Raw genomic sequence first — 21014 nt, 5'->3', positions numbered from 1 at the left:
TCCTGGTCTCTCACCTGTATGGAACTCATTTCCCTACTCCTATGGGATTAGTTTCCCTCATCTCTACATATGCAGCTTGCTGTCTGCAATACTATATTTATCTATTAACCTGACCAGCCTGTTATCTGCTACGGTGTATGCATTTGGGTATGTATTTTCTTACCTTGGCATCTATTGATGTCCTTATTTTCTTTTACTGATCTTTTGCCCAGATGGGGTATTAACCCTGTCTACCTGCTGAGCCTTTATTAGTATTGTCTTTATGGTCCCATTAGATTTATCTACCAGCCCTATCTCCATCTGGACCGTCGGTGAAATCTGGATTTTTTACTTCCTTATCCAGCCCTTCCTACCGGATTTTAAAACTAACCTTATCCATTACTGTGGATGGTAGGTGTGAAGGATGCTTCAGTTTAATTCTCCCTGCTCGTTATGCTGTGTGTGTGTTAGAGGATTTCAGGTGTGACTCATTCCTCGGCTAACAGGCTGTTGATATTGTAATGACCTTTCCTCAGCCAGTCCTAGTTCAAAGGGTAAATGGTCTAGTGTGTTGTGTGAAGAAGCCCTGTGGTTACTGTTTACTGTGATTAGAAGGGGCTCATGTTAATTATTCTGATTGCTTCATTGTGGTAATTACCTTCACTGATGTCATTATCTAAAGAAAATGTGTTTTCAGAATCGGCTCCGAAATGTCTGCCCATGATCTGTATGGAAGCCCCAGGGTGAGGGGGCGGAGATTTGTCATTGTAACAGTTTGGAAATTACATATAAGCTCTGTATTTTATAAAATTAAAGTCTGTCTTGTTCCAGCAGTAAGCTTGGGCTCGTGTGTGGCTTATTGGGTGATTCCAGGAATATCCCTCCTCGTGGAATATTGGGGTGATTTTCTTTATGGGGAGAAGGGAAGACTTTGACGGGGATATCATTCTAATACCGTCACAGTAGGCACACAATTATTGCCTCTGGCCTTTTTCCTTTGTCACCACATATAGGCCTTGTTATCACCATGTCGGTTTTTACTGGAGTGACTCTGATCTCTATTCCTATCCCCCCCACCACCACCACTACCTTTTTCTCACTACTTTGTGGTACCCTCTGCAATCTGCGAGCACATCTATATCAGTGTTCTCATGTTTCTGCATGAACCCACTCGTCTATTATCACAAGTTCCTCTGGGTGTGTCCCTACATCTCCTGCGTGTGGTCCCTCATTGTGCTGTCCTATCGGTGACGCTGCTGCAACCCTGGTCATTGGTGCACTTCTATCGCTATGGTGCTTTAGTGCACACATGATACGATCTATGGTCATCTACAAATGTTTAGCGTTACACTAAATTGTAAACCAATAATAGTCTATTTTTTTCCTTTTTAGAAAATCTATAGCTCCGAGCTCATGCAAAAAACCGTCTACCAATATTTACGTTAGCCATCAACCAACGTTGATGTCTCTAGTGGACCCATATTGGTTTTAATAATCTCTTTTTTGATTTGTCTTATTATTACAAAACTATTCTGTGATAATCTATGTTTTTTAATGTATTTTTATGAATATGTACTGTAATGTTGATTCAATCTCCCACCTATTTGGGATTGCATCAATAAAAATGTATTCTGTGTCAACAATTGGTGCCTAGAAAGTCCATTTCTTCCTCAAACAATAAACTCTCCTACTATAATTTAGGACGTGGCACCACAGTACTCTAGGACACCCATAGTCCATCCTATGGTTTGTGTACCTTAAAGGGGAGGTTCACCCTAAAAACGACTTTCCCTTATTACACTGCCCCCCCACATTACAATACGATTATGCCTATTACTTTTTTTTTTGATGCTGTACATACCTTCATACAGCTATTCACCCGTGGATTCCGGGTTGCGAGTCCCGCGGGAGTGGGCGTTCCTAACATGGTGGTGATTGACGTTTTGACAAAAAACGAGCTCCCCCCGTCGCGTAAGCCGCGTCACGATTGGCGAAAGGAGACGAACGGCGATGCGCAGGCGCAGTATAGCGCCGACTCGCCGTTCGGCTCCTTTCGCCAATCGTAACACGACTTACGCGAAGGGGGGAGGTAGTTTTTTGTCAAGACGTCAATCACCACCATGTTAGGAACGCCCACTCTCGCGGGACTCGCAACCCGGAAGCCACGGGTGAATAGCTGTACGAAGGTATGTACAGCATAAAAAAAAAGTAATAGGCATAATCGTATTGTAATTTGGGGGGGGCCAGTGTAATAAGGGAAAGTCGTTTTTAGGGTGAACCTCCCCTTTAACCACTTGCTTACTGGGCACATAAACCCCCTTCGTTCCCAGGCGAAATTTCAGCTTCCGGCACTGCGTCGCTTTAACTGACATTTGCGCGGTCGTGCGACGTGGCTCCCAAACAAAATTGACGTCCTTTTTTCCCCACAAATAGAGCTTTATTTTGGTGGTATTTGATCACCTCTGTGGTTTTTATTTTTTGCGCTATAAACAAAAAAAGAGCGACAATTTAAAAAAAATATATATATTTTTTACTTGCTATAATAAATATCCCAATTTTTTTTTAAAAAAAACTATTTTTTTTCTCAGTTAAGGCCGATACGCATTTTTCGACGTATTTTTGTAAAAAAAAAAAAAAAACGCAAAAGTTATAGCGCCTACAAAATAGGGGACAAAATTATGATTTTTTATTTTTATTTTTATTTTTTTACTAGTAATGGCGGCGATCTGCGATTTTTATTGGGACTGCGATATTGTGACGGACGTATCGGACACTTTTGACACAAATTTGGGACCATTCACATTTATACAGCGATCAGTGCTATAAAAATGCACTAATTACTGTATAAATGTGACTGGCAGTGAAGGGGTTAACACTAGGGGGTGAGGAAGGGGTTAAATGTGTATCCTGGGTGTGTTCTAACTGTGTGGGGGAAGGGGGGTGACTGGGGGAGGTGACCGATGCTGTGTCCCTATGTACAAGGGACACAGATCGGTCTCCTCGCCTCTGACAGAACGTGGAGCTCTGTGTTTACACACAGAGCTCCACGTCCCTGCTGTGTTCCTGACGATCGCGTGTACCCGGCGGACATCGCGGCCGCCAGGTACACGCATCGGCTTCCCAGCGATGCGCCGGGACAGTGTTTACCCGCTGCGCGCCCCCCAGAGTTGCACGCGGGTAATGCACTTTAAATGACGTCCAAAGACGTCCAGTTGGAACCTGAGAGCCGCGCTGTTGACGTCTATTGTCAATAGTGCGGGTCTCAAGTGGTTAAACTTTTTCAAAGAGACTTTGGGGACATGATACAGAAGATGGTCAAAGACTGTGCAGACATTCACCTGTTTCCAGTCCTAGGCATACCACCCCTGTCATCTCTGGTCTCCTCCCGGCATCTTCATGCCCCTCTGAGCACTCGCTGCATACACAGTACAGAGTGCCAGGCACACACGGTGGGTGAGAAGGGAGATGTCAGCAGCACTCTCATTGGATACAGCGCTACAGAGCCCTGTTGTGATGTAACATCTGATTGGCAGAGTGTGTGGTGGGCGGGGCAGTGAGTGAAAGGGGAGCTCGGGGGATGGCAGTTCTTGTTAGGACATTCGGCCCCCCGGAATTTCCTACAGCCAGCCCGGCCTGGGTCACCAACCAGGGGACATTTTCTCCCACACATATGGTAGGCAAATTAGGTGGCCGCAAGGCCCCTGTAGGTGACCACCTAACTTGCCTAATTAGAGAGCCGCCTCTGTACAGTACATACGCACACAGCACAAGGCCGTTTTCACACTACGAGACGTTTCTCTGGGCTGCAGTTCCTCTGATCTCCACAAGATGGTGATCTCATTTCTACCATAGAGAGAAGAAGTCTCTATGGAAGACAGAAAGTGATGTCAGGGACAGACAGGAAGTTCCGGGTGAGAGGTGAGGTGGGAGGAAGTAGTGAGGAGACATCTTTGGAATCCGTAGCAGAGGAGGTAATAAGATCTTATCTTCTATTTACACCCAGTAACCCCGGCCATGTCCATCCTCTTCCTCCATAGTCACTGTGACGTCTTTTATCTCCAGCAGATGATGATACACACATATATAGTGTGGAAACCTAGATTAACCCCTTCAGGGCCAGAACATTCCCCCACTTACGGGGCCGGAACATTCTCTTCATTTTAGTTTACACTAACATATTATACAATAATACGGGTTGGGTTTTTAGAGGTGGACTTATGATACTTGTTTTTGATTTTATAATCTTTATGGAGGAGGAAATAACTATTCCTGATGCCTGTGAAGGTTCAACACAAGAGATGTGTCTGGATGATGACTTTTGCCTAGATTCACAAAGATTGCCGCAACTTTGCGGCAGCGTAGCTTAAGGCATTTAAGCTACGCCGCCGTAAGTTAGCGAGGCAAGTGCATGATTCACAATGTACTTGCCTGCTATGTTACGGCGGCGTAGCCTAAAGTGGGCGGGCGTAAGGGCGCCGAATTCAAATGTGTGTAAGGGGGGCGTGTTTTATGTTAATAAGGCTTGACCTTACGTTTTTGACGTTTTTTTTTACTGCGCATGCGTCGGGCGCCTACATTTCCCAGTGTGCATTGCGGCTAAGTACGCCGCGCGGGCCTATTGATTTTGACGTGGACGTAAATCCCGATTCACGGACGACGATCTCTATCATAAACGGCGTAAAAGTACTGCGTCAGCCGGGCGTACGTTCGTGAATCGGCGTATCTACTAATTTACATATTCTACGCCGACTGCAATGGAAGCGCCACCTAGCGGCCATCCGAAATATTGCAATCTAAGATAGGACGGCGCAAGCCGTCGAATCTTAGATATGTTTAAGCGTATCTCTGTTTGAGCATACACTTAAACATAAGTCGGCGTAGATTCTGAGTTAGGTCGACTTATCTACTGATACGCAGACCTAACTCTTACTGAATCTACCTAATAAACTTTGTAAGTATCAGGTGATGTCACTGTCTATTTCCCTATGTAGGAGTATTTAGAAGAACACAAGGATCTCTACAAGGACGTCATGATGGACAATCAGCCGCCCCTCACATCACCGGGTAAGAGGAGACTTTATTGTAAAGGAGAGAGCAGTACGGAGGCTCCACCTAGATCCCCCATCATCTGATAAACACATAGAAACAATGTATTCAGTCAGTGTGTGTGTGTTTCCTACAGATGGATCCAGTAATGGGAACCCACCAGAGAGATGTCCCCGTCCTCTGTATTCCCGGGATTCCACACAGGAAGGTCACACCATCCCCCACCATCATCAGGTAGATGAGGAACAATCACTGATCGTATCATTAGGATCTGTACATTATCTGCATTGTTACCATTGATGTCATTTTTATTCTATATTCAGAGTGGAGACCTGAGAGATCCTAAAGTTGAGGTTAAAAAAAAGATTAAAGAGGAGGATGATGAGTATGGGGTGATGGAGGAAGAATGCACCATCCCTCCCCATCATCAGGTAGATGAGGAACAATTATTGGTAGTTCTGATTTATACACAAACATGTTTATTATAATGAATGTTTTATTCTATATTCAGAGTGGAAACCTCGGGGGTGATAATATTGTTGGTAAAGAAGAGTATAAAGAGGAAGATGAGGAGTATGGAGTGATGGAGGAGTTTTCAGAAGGACACAAGGATATGATGGAGCCACCTAATACCAGGAACCCACCAGAGAGATGTCCCCGTCCTCTGTATTCCCGGGATTCCACACAGGAAAGTCACACCATCCCCCACTGTTACAAGGTCGGTGGTACGGAGCATCTAGAACATGGACTGGTGGAGATGATGTGTGGGTTTTGTATGTAAGTTTATATCTTACAAATGATATTCTCTCTCATTCTCTTGGTTTAGAGTGGAGATCCAATCGATATAGAATTTGAGGTGAAATCAGAAGAAGAAGAGACGTATGTGAGGGATGATCAGCAGTCTATGGAGGAGGATGGAATAACGGGGACATTTATAGAGGAGGACACTCCTACAGAGATCAGAACAGGTGGGTCATTAACACTAAATCCATTCCTCCACCCATACTGCTCACTGATTGGTCTAGAGTAGGGCAGGGACTGGGTGATATCAGCCTGTAATCCCCTGGTCACTTTCCCGAGCTGTGTTCCCCGTCCTGTATTCCTGTATTTCTCTCGGATAATCTTCCTTCTCTGTGCTGCAGACACAATTTATGTCTCTAGACTGGATTTATGGAGATTGTGGGGTTCAGCTGGCAGCAAAATGTTGATTTTCACCATAGGGTTTGCTTGACCTAGACACCTGGGGTATGTACCTTGGGTATTCTGCCCCATGCCCGGGTCTAGTGAGATCTCTGACAGAACAATTCTCCCGGGGTTACTTGCTCTGTTATTTCCTGGCTGTGCCGGGTGGAGGGATATGTCTGTATAGTCTCAGACCCAAGTCACTGAGTGCAGTCTCAGGAGATGGGAGGCAGCGGTGTGGGATCTCTGCAACTTGTCTCCAGGAAACATTTCATCCACCACTGATTACTGAATACCAATATCATGAGTCCTAACCCATCACTATATACTCTGTTGTACATTACATACTCCTGACCCCTGCACTATATACTCTATGTTGTACATTACATACTCTTTATTGTCTCTGAACAAGAACGGTTGGAGAGCCCGTTTAGGGCCAGGACACATTTGAGTAGATGCAATGACAATTGGCAGACTCCAAGACTTCTTTAGGTAGACTGCTATACATTGGAAGGCCTCCAGCCGGACACCACTTCGATATAGGTAGGACCGCTGTCTCCTATGGTAACAAATCTTGTTACAGTCACTAACGGTAGTTCTACATAACTCTTGGTAACACAGAATAGTTCTCATCTTCTCACACAGTCTCTCACTGCAGATCTTCTCTCCCTGAGCTCCCGGCCTCACACTAGTAGGGATGAGCTTTATGTTCGGGTCGAACATGAGTTCCACCCTAACATTGGCTGTTCACCCGTCCATCGAAAAACTAACATTATGGGGTGTTCGCGCCAAATTTGAGCGCCGCGTCACGCACTATAATGCACTGCGAGATTGCAGTGCATTGCTGTATGATGACTGGCCAAAGCATGCACTATGACGCGTATACTTTGGCCAATCCCAGCGCCATCAGCAAAGAGCCATAATTGGCCAAAGGCAGGGTGCCTTTGGCCAATCATGGCTCAGGGGGACTAAGTCCACGCCCCACACAATATAAGGCCGCATGCATGTTCCCTACCCCTGTTGCTTAATTTGTAGAAAGAAATTTGGTCCCAGCCATCCACATGCTCAGCGTCTGGATGCTAGCTTGGCTACTGCTTCTGCACTGCAACTGCTGCCTTTTCAGCTGGTAGACTATGCCCCCTTTTGTGAATTTGTGGAATGTGCGGTACCTCAGTGGCAGGTTCCCAAGCGCCATTTCTTTTCAGGGAAGACCATTCCCGCTCTCTACGGGCATGTGGAAGGCAATGTTCTGGCCTCGTTGGACAGGGAAGTCAGCAGTAAGGTGCATATTACCGCTGACTCATGGTCCAGCAGGCATTGACAGCAACGTTACCTTTCTTTCACGGCGCACTGGGTAACTCTGCTGGCAGCTGGGAAGGATGCAGGACAGGGTGCAGTATTGTTGGAGATTTTTCCTGCCACCACACCTTCAAAATGCTAGTGGTGGCTCTCTCCTCCTCTCTCCTTAAGATGCCATGCGGTGCTTAAGTTGGTCTGCTTAGGGGACAGGAGCCACACTGGGGCAGATATTCTGTCAGCTCTACAGGGGAAGGCTTGGAGGTGGTTGACGCCACGCCAGCTTCAGCCAGGAATGGTTGTAGGCACCAACCTCCTCTCTGCCCTCCGACAGGGACACTTGACCCATGTGCCCTGTTTTCAGGAACTTTCCCAGAACTTATCCACCCTTCGCAGAGGGAGCAGAGGATGAAACATCTTTGGGAGGCTGTGATAGGAAGTCAGGTAAATCTGTGGGTGTTGTCACAGACGGGAGATACATTTCTGCCTTGTTTAGACAATTCACCAATTACTATTAGGTGTCGGCTGCAGAAATAGCCAGAAAGGTTTAGGGCGTTGGAAAACTTCAGCTGTTCAGAATGAAGCAAATTAAGGCCTCTATAAGACATCCAAAGGATGACTACTGATTGCTGCATCCTGAGGCTTTTTGAGTTAAGGAGCAGTCAGAAAGACTTCTGAAAGAGGTGAGGTGGTTGTTGATTTTTCTGTGTGATAAAAATCAAAAAGACTATTGTTTTTCTGCTGTATGACCAGCAGTGTCTGCCCAGCAGTAGGCTGTGCCAGACTCCATAGGTAGGTTCCTGTGTTGTTAAGGTAGATGCCCCAAGTGGCCAGGGTTTATTCTATGTTATGTTTTGTTTATGCTGTTTTGATGCTTGCACTTGTATCCAGAAATATGGAAGAATAAACCATATCTTTTGTTTTCAACCATCCTCAACTGCCTTTCTGTATAGTTCAGCGTGTAGTGAACCTATCCATGGGGTCACACACACCCGCTACCGAGCTAATCCCTCACACATGGTGGAGAACGCGGGCAGTTAAAGTAAACCCAAAATGGAGGAGATACTAAAACAGCTGGCTATAGCAAATGCAAATCAACAGCAGACAAATGCAGCTTTGCAGCGGAGCCTTGCAGCTCAACAACAAGCTCATGCAGCTCAACAACAGGTTTACCAAGAGAGCATGGCAGCTCAACAACAGGTTTACCAAGAAAGCATTGCAGCTCAACAACAGGCTCACGCAGCTCAACAACAGGCTCACCAAGAGAGCATGGCAGCTCAACAACAGGTTTACCAAGAGAGCATTGCAGCTCAACAACAGGCTCACGCAGCGGCTCACCGAGAGAGCATTGCAGGCTTGGAACAGAGACACCAGCAGCAAATGGAGGCCATTGTGAAACAGCTTCAGAGACAGCAGACCGAGGCTGGGAGTCAGGCCAGTAACATATCGACTTTCCGGGTAAGCCACTTATTGTCAAAGATGACTGCAGATGATGACCCTGAGATGTTTCTGACCACGTTTGAGAGAACAGCGGAAAAAGAGAGTTGGCCTAAAGAACAGTGAGCTGGACTAGTGACCCCCCTATTATCTGGAGAAGCCCAAAAAGCATATTTTGATTTGGAGTTTGCAGATGCAAAAAACTATGATCGGTTAAAAGAGGAAATATTAGCACGTTTTGGTGTAACCCTGGATGTCCGTGCTCAGCGGGTCCATAATTGGAGTTATCAGCTGAGGAAGCCACCTCGGTCGCAGATGTATGACCTCATTCATTTGGCTAGGAAATGGCTGCAGCCAGAAACTCTGTCCGGACCAAAAATTTTGGAGCGAGTAGTCATGGACAAATTTCTTAGGTCTTTTCCTAACACCCTGCAGAAATGGGTAAGCCATGGTGGTCCGGAAACCGCCGACAAACTAGTAGACCTGGTCGAAAGGTACCTAGCAACAAAGAATTTGTCCTTTTCACCCAGAGACGCACAGACTTTTCACCCCAGGACCAGACCCTCCCCACCTATAGGCAAAACTATATCAAGGGATGGGGGTGGAGAGAAGGACCAAAGAGCAACTAGAGGTATTATCGGGACTACTGCTAATGTTTGGCGAGAACGGCCTGGAAGACCCATCCCACAGGAGAGGACCAGAAGGTTGATTTGTTTCCATTGCCGGGAAGAGGGACATGTAGCAGCGGTTTGCCCAGTGGTTGATGAACCCATGCAGTGTGACTTTCTGACAGAGAGACCACAGTCCCTCTTTGCAACCACATGCACTGCAGTAAAGGGGAATGAGAAACCTTTATGTAGAATGTGCTTAGATGGTAAAGATGTTGTGGTATTGTTGGATTCAGGTAGCCTGGTCACCTTAGTGAAAAGTGATCTAGTGGTGGGAAAAACCTTACATCCTAGGAAAATGGCTGTAGTTTTTGTACATGGGGACACTCGAGAAAATCCGGTGACTACGGTTTCCTTTGAAACGTCCCTCGGTAACTTGTGTCACCAAGTGGGTTTAGTTCCCCAACTGCCACATGATGCCATTGTGGGAAGGGATTTCCCAAAGTTCTGGGAACTCTGGGATTGCCCAGATTCCCCAGTAAGTGGTTCTTCTGAGCCTGAAACATCTACTCCAGAATCCTCTAACTGTGAGGATTCTCTTGAGTTTCCCTTCTCAGTCTTAGCAGGGGAAACACCAGTCCCTAGGGAGGAGCCTGCTACCTCAGAAGAGGAACAGCGGCCGATAGGGTTTGATGACCTCGAGGTGCACAGAGAACATTTTATCACTGAGCAATTGAGGGACCCCACATTGCTAAGAGCCCAGGAGAATGTAGTGAAGATAGATGGGGAGTTAGTTAACCCTGATGAGAGGGTTGCCCTCCCTTACTTCATTATTGAAAGGGACCTGTTATATCGAGTGTCACAGAGGTTAGAGGAGACCATTGAGCAACTGGTAGTGCCTAAACCGTACCGCAAGATGGTTTTGGAACTGGCCCATGGGCACATTCTTGGGGGACATTTGAGAGCAGAAAAAACCCGGGAGAGAATCACCCAGAGGTTTTATTGGCCTGGGATCACTAAGGAAGTGGAATTGTACTGCTCTTCCTGTCCAGTGTGTCAGATTACTGCACCCATGCCACATTTCCGCAGTCCGTTGGTACCCCTGCCCATTATCGAGGTCCCTTTTGAGATGATCGCCATGGACTTGGTTGTCCCCTTACTGAAGTCCACTAGAGGGCACCAGCACATCTTGGTAATAATGGACTATGCCACCCGTTACCCAGAAGCGATTCTTCTCCGAAACACCTCTGCTAAAACCAATGCCAAAGAGTTATTTTAGGTTTTCAGCCGTGTGGGTTTTAAGGTTTAATAAAACCTTAAAACAAATGTTGAGGAAGGTGGTGGATAAAGACGGAAAGAATTGGGGATTATCTGCTCCCTTATCTGATGTTTGCCATAAGAGAGGTTCCCCAATCGTCCACAGGGTTCTCTCTGTTTGAGCTACTGTATGGGAGGCACCCCCAGGGCCTCCTAGACATTGCCAGAGAAACGTGGGAAAGTGAGAGTTCCCCTCATCGAAGTGTGATTGAACATGTGGCACAAATGCAAGATAGAATTGCCCAAGTAATGCCGATTGTGAAGGCACATTTAGCCCAAGCCCAGTTGGCTCAACAAAGGATTTACAATCGTGGGGCCCAGGTCCGTTCCTTTGCACCTGGTGATAGGGTGTTGGTGCTGGTCCCCACGGTCGAAAGTAAATTCCTAGCCAAATGGCAGGGTCCTTATGAAGTGTTGGAGAAAATGGCAGTGGTGAATTATAAAATTAGCCAACCGGGAAGACGAAAACCTGAGCAGATATATCACATGAACTTGTTGAAACCATGAAAGGATCGAGAGTCCTTGGTCGCTGAGACTACCCGATTTTCTGCTCCATTTAACCTGGCTGTCCCTGAAGTTGGGATAGCGGAGACTCTGTCCAAAACTCAGAGACAGGAGGCTAAAGAATTTGTTCTCCGTAATAGGGAGAAGTTTTCAGATTTGCCAGGTTGGGTCTCCGGGGTTGAACATGACATTATCACCACACCTTATAGAATCCCAGAAGCCCGGCGAGAGGCAATTCGCCAGGGAGTAAAAAAAAATGCTTGAACTGGGGGTGATCGAAGAGTCAAATAGTGATTGGTCCAGTCCCATTGTCTTAGTGCCCAAACCAGATGGAAGTTGGCGGTTTTGTAATGACTTTCGCTGCCTGAATAAAATCACTAAGTTTGACACCTACCCTATGCCCCACATAGATGAACTGATTGATTGCCTAGGCACTGCCCGGTACATGACGACGTTAGATCTGACCAAGGGTTATTGGCAAATTCCTCTCTGGAAGTCGGCCAGGGAAAAAACAGCATTTGTAACCGCCTGTATACTGCTGTTCAGAGTATATAGAGCCTGCGGGCACTTTTCATTTTTCACGTTCGGGCCCCATAAACTTTAACGGTGTTCGAATGTTCACACAAACTTTCGGTCCATTCGCTTGTTCTGCCGCAAACCGAACCGGGAGGTGTTGGGCTCCTCCCTACTCACTGGACTTCCAGATTCAGTGGCCACTGACTCTCCTGAGCTCTTATACAGCTAACCCGCTGTATATTCCTCAAGCATCACCCCTGCTATCCTGCTGGGTCCCTGGCTTGGCACTGACTGATGCTCCTCAAGCGTCACCCCCGCTATCCTGCTGGGCCCCTGGCTTGGCACTTACTGATGCTCCTCAAGCGTCACCCCCGCTATCCTGCTGGGCCCCTGGCTTGACGCTTGCTGAAGCTTTCCCACTTCTTCACTGTCCCAGGCTGGAGAGAAGATTGCTCTGGTACTGGCTCCAGCTTACCAACTGTAGTCTCCGGTAACAAGGTGGATGGTCCCTTAGTGGCGACAGCTTCCCCCTCCACCTCCGACCACAACTGGTTCCCCGTTCGGTTAGATCCTTACTCTCGGTTGGAATTCAATCCTGCAGTCCCAACCCTGCGCTGCTTCTCTTGCTCCTGGATAGGCCTCAGGCTTCCGGCCTAGCAACCCGGGCAACATAACACACATCCACCCAGACAGCCGTCCAGGTTGCACAGAACCCCGATCACCTGATTCCACCCAAATAAATAGGCTCTCCCAGCAGGCCAAGGGACCAAAGAAACTTCTGCCAATTGGCTGAGACACCCCATCCATTTATAATCCGGCCTTGCTACACATGTCTATCTAGTGCCACCTAGTGACAGAAGAGAAAAGGTGCAGCCATCCAAAGTTAGAGAGGAATCAGTAGATCTCCTAACAATAAGCAAGCATTACTGCCACCTGGTGAACTTTATTAGCCACTCTTCCTAAACACCAGGGTGCTACATGTTCATTACATACTCCTGACCCCTGCACTATATACTCTATGTTGTCTCACTTTGTCTCCCTTTGTCTCCAGACTGTGAAGTAGAAGATGAGGACATCACACAGTATAGTCCAGGAGAAAACCCGACTACCTCAAATGTCCATCCGGCACCTCACAGTGTAGATGGACCATCGTATTCCACTTATCCTGAGGAACCTCAGACTGTGCGGGACGCTGCCGGACCATCGTATTCCTCTTATCCCGAGGAACCTCAGACTGTGCGGGACGGTGCTGTCTTTCCAACACATAAGAGGTTTCCATGTCCTGAGTGTGGGAAATGTTTTGAATATAAGTCCTGTCTTTCCATACATCAGAGATCTCACACGGGGGAGAAGCCTTTTTCCTGTTCTGAGTGCGGGAAATGTTTTTCAGTGAAGTCCAGTCTTTCCACACATCAGAGATCTCACACGGGGGAGAAGCCTTTTTCCTGTTCTGAGTGCGGGAAATGTTTTGCAGATAAGTCCCATCTTTCCACACATCAGAGATCTCACACGGGAGAGAAGCCATATTCCTGTCCTGAGTGCGGGAAATGTTTTTCAGAGAAGGCCAATCTTTACAGTCATCAGAGATCTCACACGGGGGAAAAGCCTTTTTCCTGTTCTGAGTGCGGGAAATGTTTTTCAATGAAGTGCCATCTTTCCACACATCAGAGATCTCACACGGGGGAGAAGCCTTTTTCCTGTCCTGAATGTGGGAAATGTTTTTCAGGAAAGTCCAATCTTTCCAGACATCAGAGATCTCACACGGGGGAGAAGCCTTTTTCCTGTTCTGAGTGCGGGAAATGTTTTTTACGGAAGTCCCATCTTTTAAAACATCAGAGATCACACACGGGGGAGAAGCCTTTTTCCTGTCCTGAATGTGGGAAATGTTTTTCAAGGAAGTCCAAGCTTTCCACACATCAGAGATCTCACACGGGGGAGAAGCCTTTTTCCTGTTCTGAGTGCGGGAAATGTTTTTTAGTGAAGTCCAGTCTTTCCACACATCAGAGATTACACACGGGGGAGATGCCTTTTTCCTGTTCTGAGTGCGGGAAATGTTTTGAATATAAGTCCGGTCTTTCCATACATCAGAGATTTCACACGGGGGAGAAGCCTTTTTCCTGTTCTGAGTGCGGGAAATGTTTTTCAGTGAAGTCCAATCTTTCCGCACATCAGAGATCTCACACGGGGGAGAAGCCTTTTTCCTGTTTTGAGTGCGGAAAATATTTTTCAGTGAAGTCCCAGCTTTCCACACATCAGAGAATACACACGGGGGAGAAGCCTTTTTCCTGTTCTGAGTGCGGAAAATGTTTTTCAGTGAAGGGCAATCTTTCCGCACATCAGAGATCTCACACAGGGGAGAAGCCGTATTCCTGTCCTGAGTGAGGGAAATGTTCCTAGCTGAAGTCCTGTCTTCCTGTACATCAGGGGTCCCACACAACCCCTCGAGGTGTATTAGTGAGTGCGGGAAATGTCTTGTATGGGAATATTGCTGGACATGTGGGGAAGAAGCACATCCTGATATACGGGTGATATATGGTGCAAAAGTTCATTTATTTCACTAATGCAACTTAAAAGCTGAGACTAATATATGAGAGAGATTACATGCAAAGCAAGAGGGTTCAATCCGTGATTTGTCATCATTGTGATGATTATGGCTTACAGCTCATGAAAACCCCAAATCCACAATCTTAGAAAATTCCAATATTCCATGCAATCAATAAAACACGGATTGTACAGAGAACGATATCGCACCTCTGAAAAGTAGAAGCTGCGTATTAATTGTGTGAAAATAGTGCAGCGCTGCGTATCTGTAAATCTTATATAAACAAATAATTATACATCCCATAAAACAATTTATGAAAAAAGAAAATAAATAAATGATAAAAAAACAGTTCATATGGAGGTTTCCAAAGCTGTCACCGCTGTGAAAAAACCTATTTAAATGGATCCAATATTCAGTGCACACCCCCACCTGCTAAAATACATGCTCACCTCAAGGGTGAGTATAAAACTCATAGACAGATCACTCCTCGTGTCCGCTCACGATCCATTCACTTTACCAATGGTAGTAATTCCTACAGTCTCCAGACTGCACCTCTGTGTGGGGAATGAACGTATAAATTGTCTCCAAACACCACCTTCCTCCATTCACTTATTAATAATCAATTCCACTTCTATATCCCGGGGGGAAGGACATGAAAGACAAAACACAAGTACCATAGTGCTCCCTGCTTCTGAATTTATTATAAAAGCTCCCCCTTAAAAAGTTAAGCAGCAACAAAAATTGTCACTGGACAGCCGCACTCTGAACAAATTGTCGCCTTTATTAAAAGAAGGACAGCACTACAAATCACAGCAAAATAAAACCTGACCTCTGACGCGTTTCGCACTGAAACTAGTGCTTAGTCATAGCTAGAGTCCCCTAAAAAGTTACACTTACAAGAAATAACAATAAAAACAGCAAGCATCAAATCACCAGCTCATTCATCGATGATCTAGACCCACGGCGATTCGCCTGACATCACAGATAGGGCTCCTCCCTTCTAAATGCGTGTCGGCCTCTCATTGGCCTTCGTCAGTAGATGGGTGGGTCAAATAAGGTGAAACCTCATATACCTGCCTGTTGCCTAGGCAACCCTTCAGGCATCACCACAGTCTGTGAGGACACTCCCTCTTCCTGTAACTACAGAGCTCACATTCATCGAGCTGGAGAGCGTGTCACCCGAATCTGCAAACCAGCAGGGCGCTCTGACTCGATCACACCGCTGAGCTCTGTGGTAATGTCCCGTTACAATCTAATCTCCACATGAGTGCCCAATGTATCGCCATATACATACAATAAAAAAACAAGTCTAAAATAAAATGAAAAGATGTTCCTATGTGATAAAACCCGAGGGTTTCTAATGTTAAAATAGTGCAGCTTCTGCTGTTTAAAGGCTTTACTTTACGTTCTGGACGAATCGTGAGACAAATTTGTGAATTAACGTGAATAAAAAAACGTGTTTTAACCACTTGGGACCCGCGCTATTGACAAAAGACGTCAACAGCGCGGCTCTCAGGTGCCAACTGGACGTCTTTGGAAAGCATTACCCGCGCGCGCTACTGGGGGGCGCGCAGCGGGTAAACACTGTCCCGGCGCATAGCTGGGGACCCGATGCGTGTACATGGCGGCCGCGATGTCTGCCGGGTACACGCGATCGTCGGGAAGACAGCAGGGACGTGGAGCTCTGTGTGTAAACACAGAGCTCCATGTGCTGTCAGAGGAGAGGAGACCGATCTGTGTCTCTTGTACATAGGGACACAGCATCGGTCACCTCCCCCAGTCACCCCCCTCCCCCCACACAGTTAGAACACACCCAGGATACACATTTAACCCCTTCCTCACCCCCTAGTGTTAACCCCTTCACTGCCAGTCACATTTATACAGTAATTAGTGCATTTTTATAGCACTGATCGTTGTATAAATGTGAATGGCGCCAAATTTGTGTCAAAAGTGTCCGATACGTCTGTCGCAATATCGCAGTCCCAATAAAAATCGCAGATCGCCGCCATTACTAGTAAAAAAAAAAATCATAATTCTGTCCCCTATTTTGTAGGAGCTATAACTTTTGCGCAAACCAGTCGCTTATTGCGATTTTTTTTTTTTAACAAAAGTACGTCGAAAAATGCGTATCGGCCTTAACTGAGAAAAAGAAATGTTTTTTTTTAAAAAAAATTGGGATATTTATTATAGCAACAAGTAAAAAATATATATATTTTTTTTAAATTGTCGCTTATTTTTTGTTTATAGCACAAAAAATAAAAACCACAGAGGTGATCAATTACCACCAAAATAAAGCTCTATTTGTGGGGAAAAAAGGATGCCAATTTTGTTTGGGAGCCACGTCGCACGACCGCGCAAATGTCAGTTAAAGCGACGCAGTGCCGTAAGCTGAAATTTCGCCTGGGAACGAAGGGGGTTTATGTGCCCAGTAAGCAAGTGGTTAATATACACACTATAAAGGATAATGTAACGGTATGGCCCGTGGGACCCGAAGGGTGTGGGGTACTCCTGTTTCAGCTTCACCAATGACTCTTGTGTCTAGGGTCATCCTATGTCCACTAGGGGCATAGGATGACTGAGAAATTATATATTGGATTACATGAGATGGGACAGTAATGATAATTCACAATATATTCAGAATATCTTGAACTATTACTGGTTGTTGATTCTGAACTTAACAGGTTAATTGAAAGAGGTCATCACCTCCAGCTACCTGGCTGTAGTGTACGATAAAAGCTTGCTGTGATTGCATTCTATTGTCTATTGTGCTAATTAAGTCTGCTACTGTGGTGATGTGGATTGGAGCTTGGTAGACAGTCTGGCTTCTAAAGACCTTTTCATTGTGTGATGCTAATTAACACTGTATTGTGTGAATTTCTATTGATGATAATGTGTGTTGTGAATTAGCACAGTCTAAAAGGTCAGATGTCTGACTTGCCAGCTGTAGGTAATTAGAATTGGAGTCAGAATGTCTGACTAAGGCTGGGTTCACACTACTACACTACTTTCATCCTACTTTGCTCTGTGTTCAATGTTTCCCTATGAGAGCGTCTTGTAGCGTCCTACACAAGTCGGTCCGACTTTGAAAATGCTCCCTGTACTGCTTTTGGTCCTACATTGATCCTACTTCAGGCCCATTGAATATCTGTAACGCTATTAGCGTTAATTTGTGTACAAGGAGCGCAGCTTTACCTGCAATGACAGCTGCGCTCCATTCAAGAAGACATCCGCGTCACTTCCGGTACGCGGACGTCTGCGCTCCACGCTGGAACGCGGAAGTGCGTTCCAGTGTGTGGCGCTCGGCGTGCATGAGAGACCGGGCTATTTAAACCTCCAGCACTGGCGGCAGGTTGTTGGAATATTCCTGTTGGACCCTGCCGCCACCTGGAGACCCTCCACCAACCCACAGCAACCTTGAAGTTCACTTTGTGGGACACTTGGATCCAAATCCCATTGCTATACTGGATAGAAGGACCACCAGCTCTGCATACTGCTAAGGAGAGACCATCTGCACCTGTGCTAACTTTCCCAGTCTGGACTACCTCCTAACCGCAAGTATATTCTGATCATATTACTGCATATTGGGATTACCATCTACTCCTGTGCAAACAGACCTGGTCCACACTACCTCTTAAACTGCATGAGTATATAGACCATATTACTGCATATTGGGATTACCATCTACTTCTGTGCAAACAGACCTGGTCCACATTACCTCTTAAACTGCATGAGTATATAGACCATATTACTGCATATTTGGAAACACCATCTACTCCTGTGCAAACAGACCTGGTCCACACTACCTCTTAAACTGCCTGAGTATATAGAACATATTACTGCATATTTGGAGATACCATCTACTCCTGTGCAAACAGACCTGGTCCACACTACCTCTTAAACTGCATAAGTATATAGAGCATATTACTGCATATTTGGAAATACCATCTACTCCTGTGCAAACAGACCTGGTCCACACTACCTCTTAAACTGCTTGAGTATAAAGACTATTTTGCCACATAGATAGTGTTGCTATCCATACTCTGGACTATCTCTTTCTCTCTCTCTCAGAAATGCATATTAACTGTTGAGATACTTGCTCTAATTATATTGGGGCTTCTTTCTATGTGTTATATCAAGAGTGCTAATTTTCTACATGACTCAAGTTCACTACATATATATGCAGAAAGCACCTACTAAAGACTTATCCTTGTTATTTTCTAGATAAAAGATACAACATAGTTTAACAAGTATTAAACTATTACTACATGTTTTGCTCCAATCAGAGGATATGATGATATAGACCCCATACTCTTATAGTTCAGTGAGAGTGAGCTGGTGGTTAATTCTGATAGGCCTCTACAGCTGGAGTCTAAACTTGAGACAGAGTGTTCTCAGAATCAGGGTCGTAACAATATCATTGAAGTCGGACCAAAGTGGTATCCTGTTCATGAAAGTAGGATGGATGTAGGACCAATGTAGGATAAATGTAGGACCAATGTAGTACAGGGAGCATTTTCAAAGTCGGACCGACTTGTGTAGGACCAGTTAAGACAGCTCTCATAGGGAAACATTGATTTTCACACATCATGCTACATGAGGCTCCCAATGTAGGACCGTTTGTCGGACAAGTGTGAACCCAGCCTCAAGGAATGTGTATTGTATAAGCAGGTGTCCATCTTAAAAGATGTGTTTTGAGGGGGGGCTCGTTAGTACCCATTGTAAGATGTTGTGGGTGGAGTTGAGTCATTGTTACTGACTATATATAAAGAGCCTGATTTTCCCATTAAAGTATCTATCCGTTTGGAACCAGAGAACAGAGCTGTGTGTGTCTCGTTTCTGGTGGAAATCCAATGGGTCCTGTCTGCCGGATTGTGGAGTGTCGGATAAGCTGTCGTGGGTTGGTGGAATGGAATATCGTAAATGGCGTTAACCCCTGACCGTTAGAGATAATAAGTACAGTTACAGTACATTCGTAGCTTCAAATAAAAGTTCAATACATAAAAGAAAGTTCTTCGAGAACATGTGCTTTAAAGATGGCCGATTAGCCCTGTGTATGCCGGAGAAAATTGTCTGTGTGCTTCTGAACATGGGTGAATGGTAGAAGAGAGGGAGAGGCTTTCCACCCAAGCTTTTTTATAAACTTCCAAGATCCTTTCTTTGACTTTCCCGACGAAAAGTAAAGCGCTCCTCCTACATCACTCCCCAGAATGGAGGGGATGATGAGGAGGAATATGAGGCTTACCATAGGAAGTGGTCTATCTCCTAATTACTTACAGACACAGGAAATGGGGGAAGGGATTCGTATGCCTTCAAATGCAACTTTCAAACAGAACATCAGTCATATGAAATACCTTTTTTTTTTTTTTAAAACATAAGATATTTACAAAATGAATAAAGATGTCTTCACAGCTTCTAGAAATTGATAACTGGGTTTAAATGTCACATCAGGAGATTATTAACTCAAAGCCCAACATCCATACCATTTATAGGAATTCATATTCTCAATAATATTTTATAACCAAATCAAATTTTAGATATTAAGAATATAACATTATGTATATCTTTATCTTCGGGGACAAATTATATCTTTTTTAGGACCTCGTTGACCATTCATTAAAAATGTATAGAAAACATAAATATGTATGAATCAATCACATATATGAAAAATCAATTGTACACCTAAAAATACCACATGTAACGGGAGGGCCCGTGGAATCCAGAAGCTCTTTCAAAGTATGAGCCAGGAAATAATGGACATATCTTGGATTGCTTTATTACCTGATTGTGGTCAAGTTTGTATTTTTTGTAATGTTTTTATGTATTGTATTTTTATTCTTGTCTTCAATGTTTATTTGTTAATAAATACTTTCGTAAACATGAACTATTCAGGCTTTTGAACCTAATTATCAAGTACCGGTATAGTCCTCCCTGCCCACATTACTTCATTGGAGTTTCGGGGTTAATTGGGGAATCCTTGAGACCGCTCTATTTTTTCCATAGAACTAGGACGATGGTACACCCCCTATTTATTTGTATAATCATAAAATAAAAAGGTTTAATCATATTTGGATTGCTTTAACATGGGTCTGTAATCCATAATATATTCCAGGATATCTGTAAGAACTATTTACAGGTTGTTGATTCTGAACTCAACAGGTTAATTGAAAGAGTGACTCATTCAATGTGGGAACACAGACTGTTAGGTGTTAATGTCGTCTGTTGTCATGTAAATGAATCTAGGATGGCTCCTGAAGAACCTGTCATTGTGTTGTGCTAATTGACCCTGTATTGTGTGAAGTTCTATTGATGATAAATGTGTATTGTGAGTTAAACAGACAGTCTAAAGGTCAGATGTCTAACTTATCAGCTGGAGTTAATTAGCTCATGCAAATTAGATCAAGAGCTGGTGCCAGAATGTTTACTAAAAAGATGTGTATTGGGCTCCTTGTGTCGTGTTGTGGGTGGAGTTGAGTCATTGTTCATTTTTTGTTACTAACGGTATATAAGAGTCTGATTTTCTCATTAAAGAGTCTATTCATTTTGAACCTCAAACAGAACTGTCTCTCGTTTCTGGGGGAATCCGTATG

The 21014-nt window shown here is 44.9% G+C and overlaps 1 protein-coding gene across 1 annotated transcript in view; it reads left to right on the top strand.

The window, feature by feature from the left end:
• Positions 1-21014, top strand: part of LOC120928169 (zinc finger protein 850-like) — a gene marked incomplete at its 3' end in the record, with an annotated part of 156369 nt that overhangs the window by 76736 nt on the left and 58619 nt on the right. Inside the window, exon 6 of the mRNA XM_040339280.1 lies at positions 13157-14246. Within this exon, the coding sequence (XP_040195214.1) occupies positions 13157-14246 (1090 nt within the window). The remainder of the gene's footprint in view (positions 1-13156; positions 14247-21014) is intronic.

Source organism: Rana temporaria, chromosome 2 (assembly GCF_905171775.1).
Source record: "Rana temporaria chromosome 2, aRanTem1.1, whole genome shotgun sequence".
NCBI classification, from domain to species: Eukaryota; Metazoa; Chordata; class Amphibia; order Anura; family Ranidae; genus Rana; species Rana temporaria.
The sequence above is the reverse complement of the archived record's forward strand: the minus strand, read 5'-3'. Positions and strand labels throughout refer to the sequence as shown.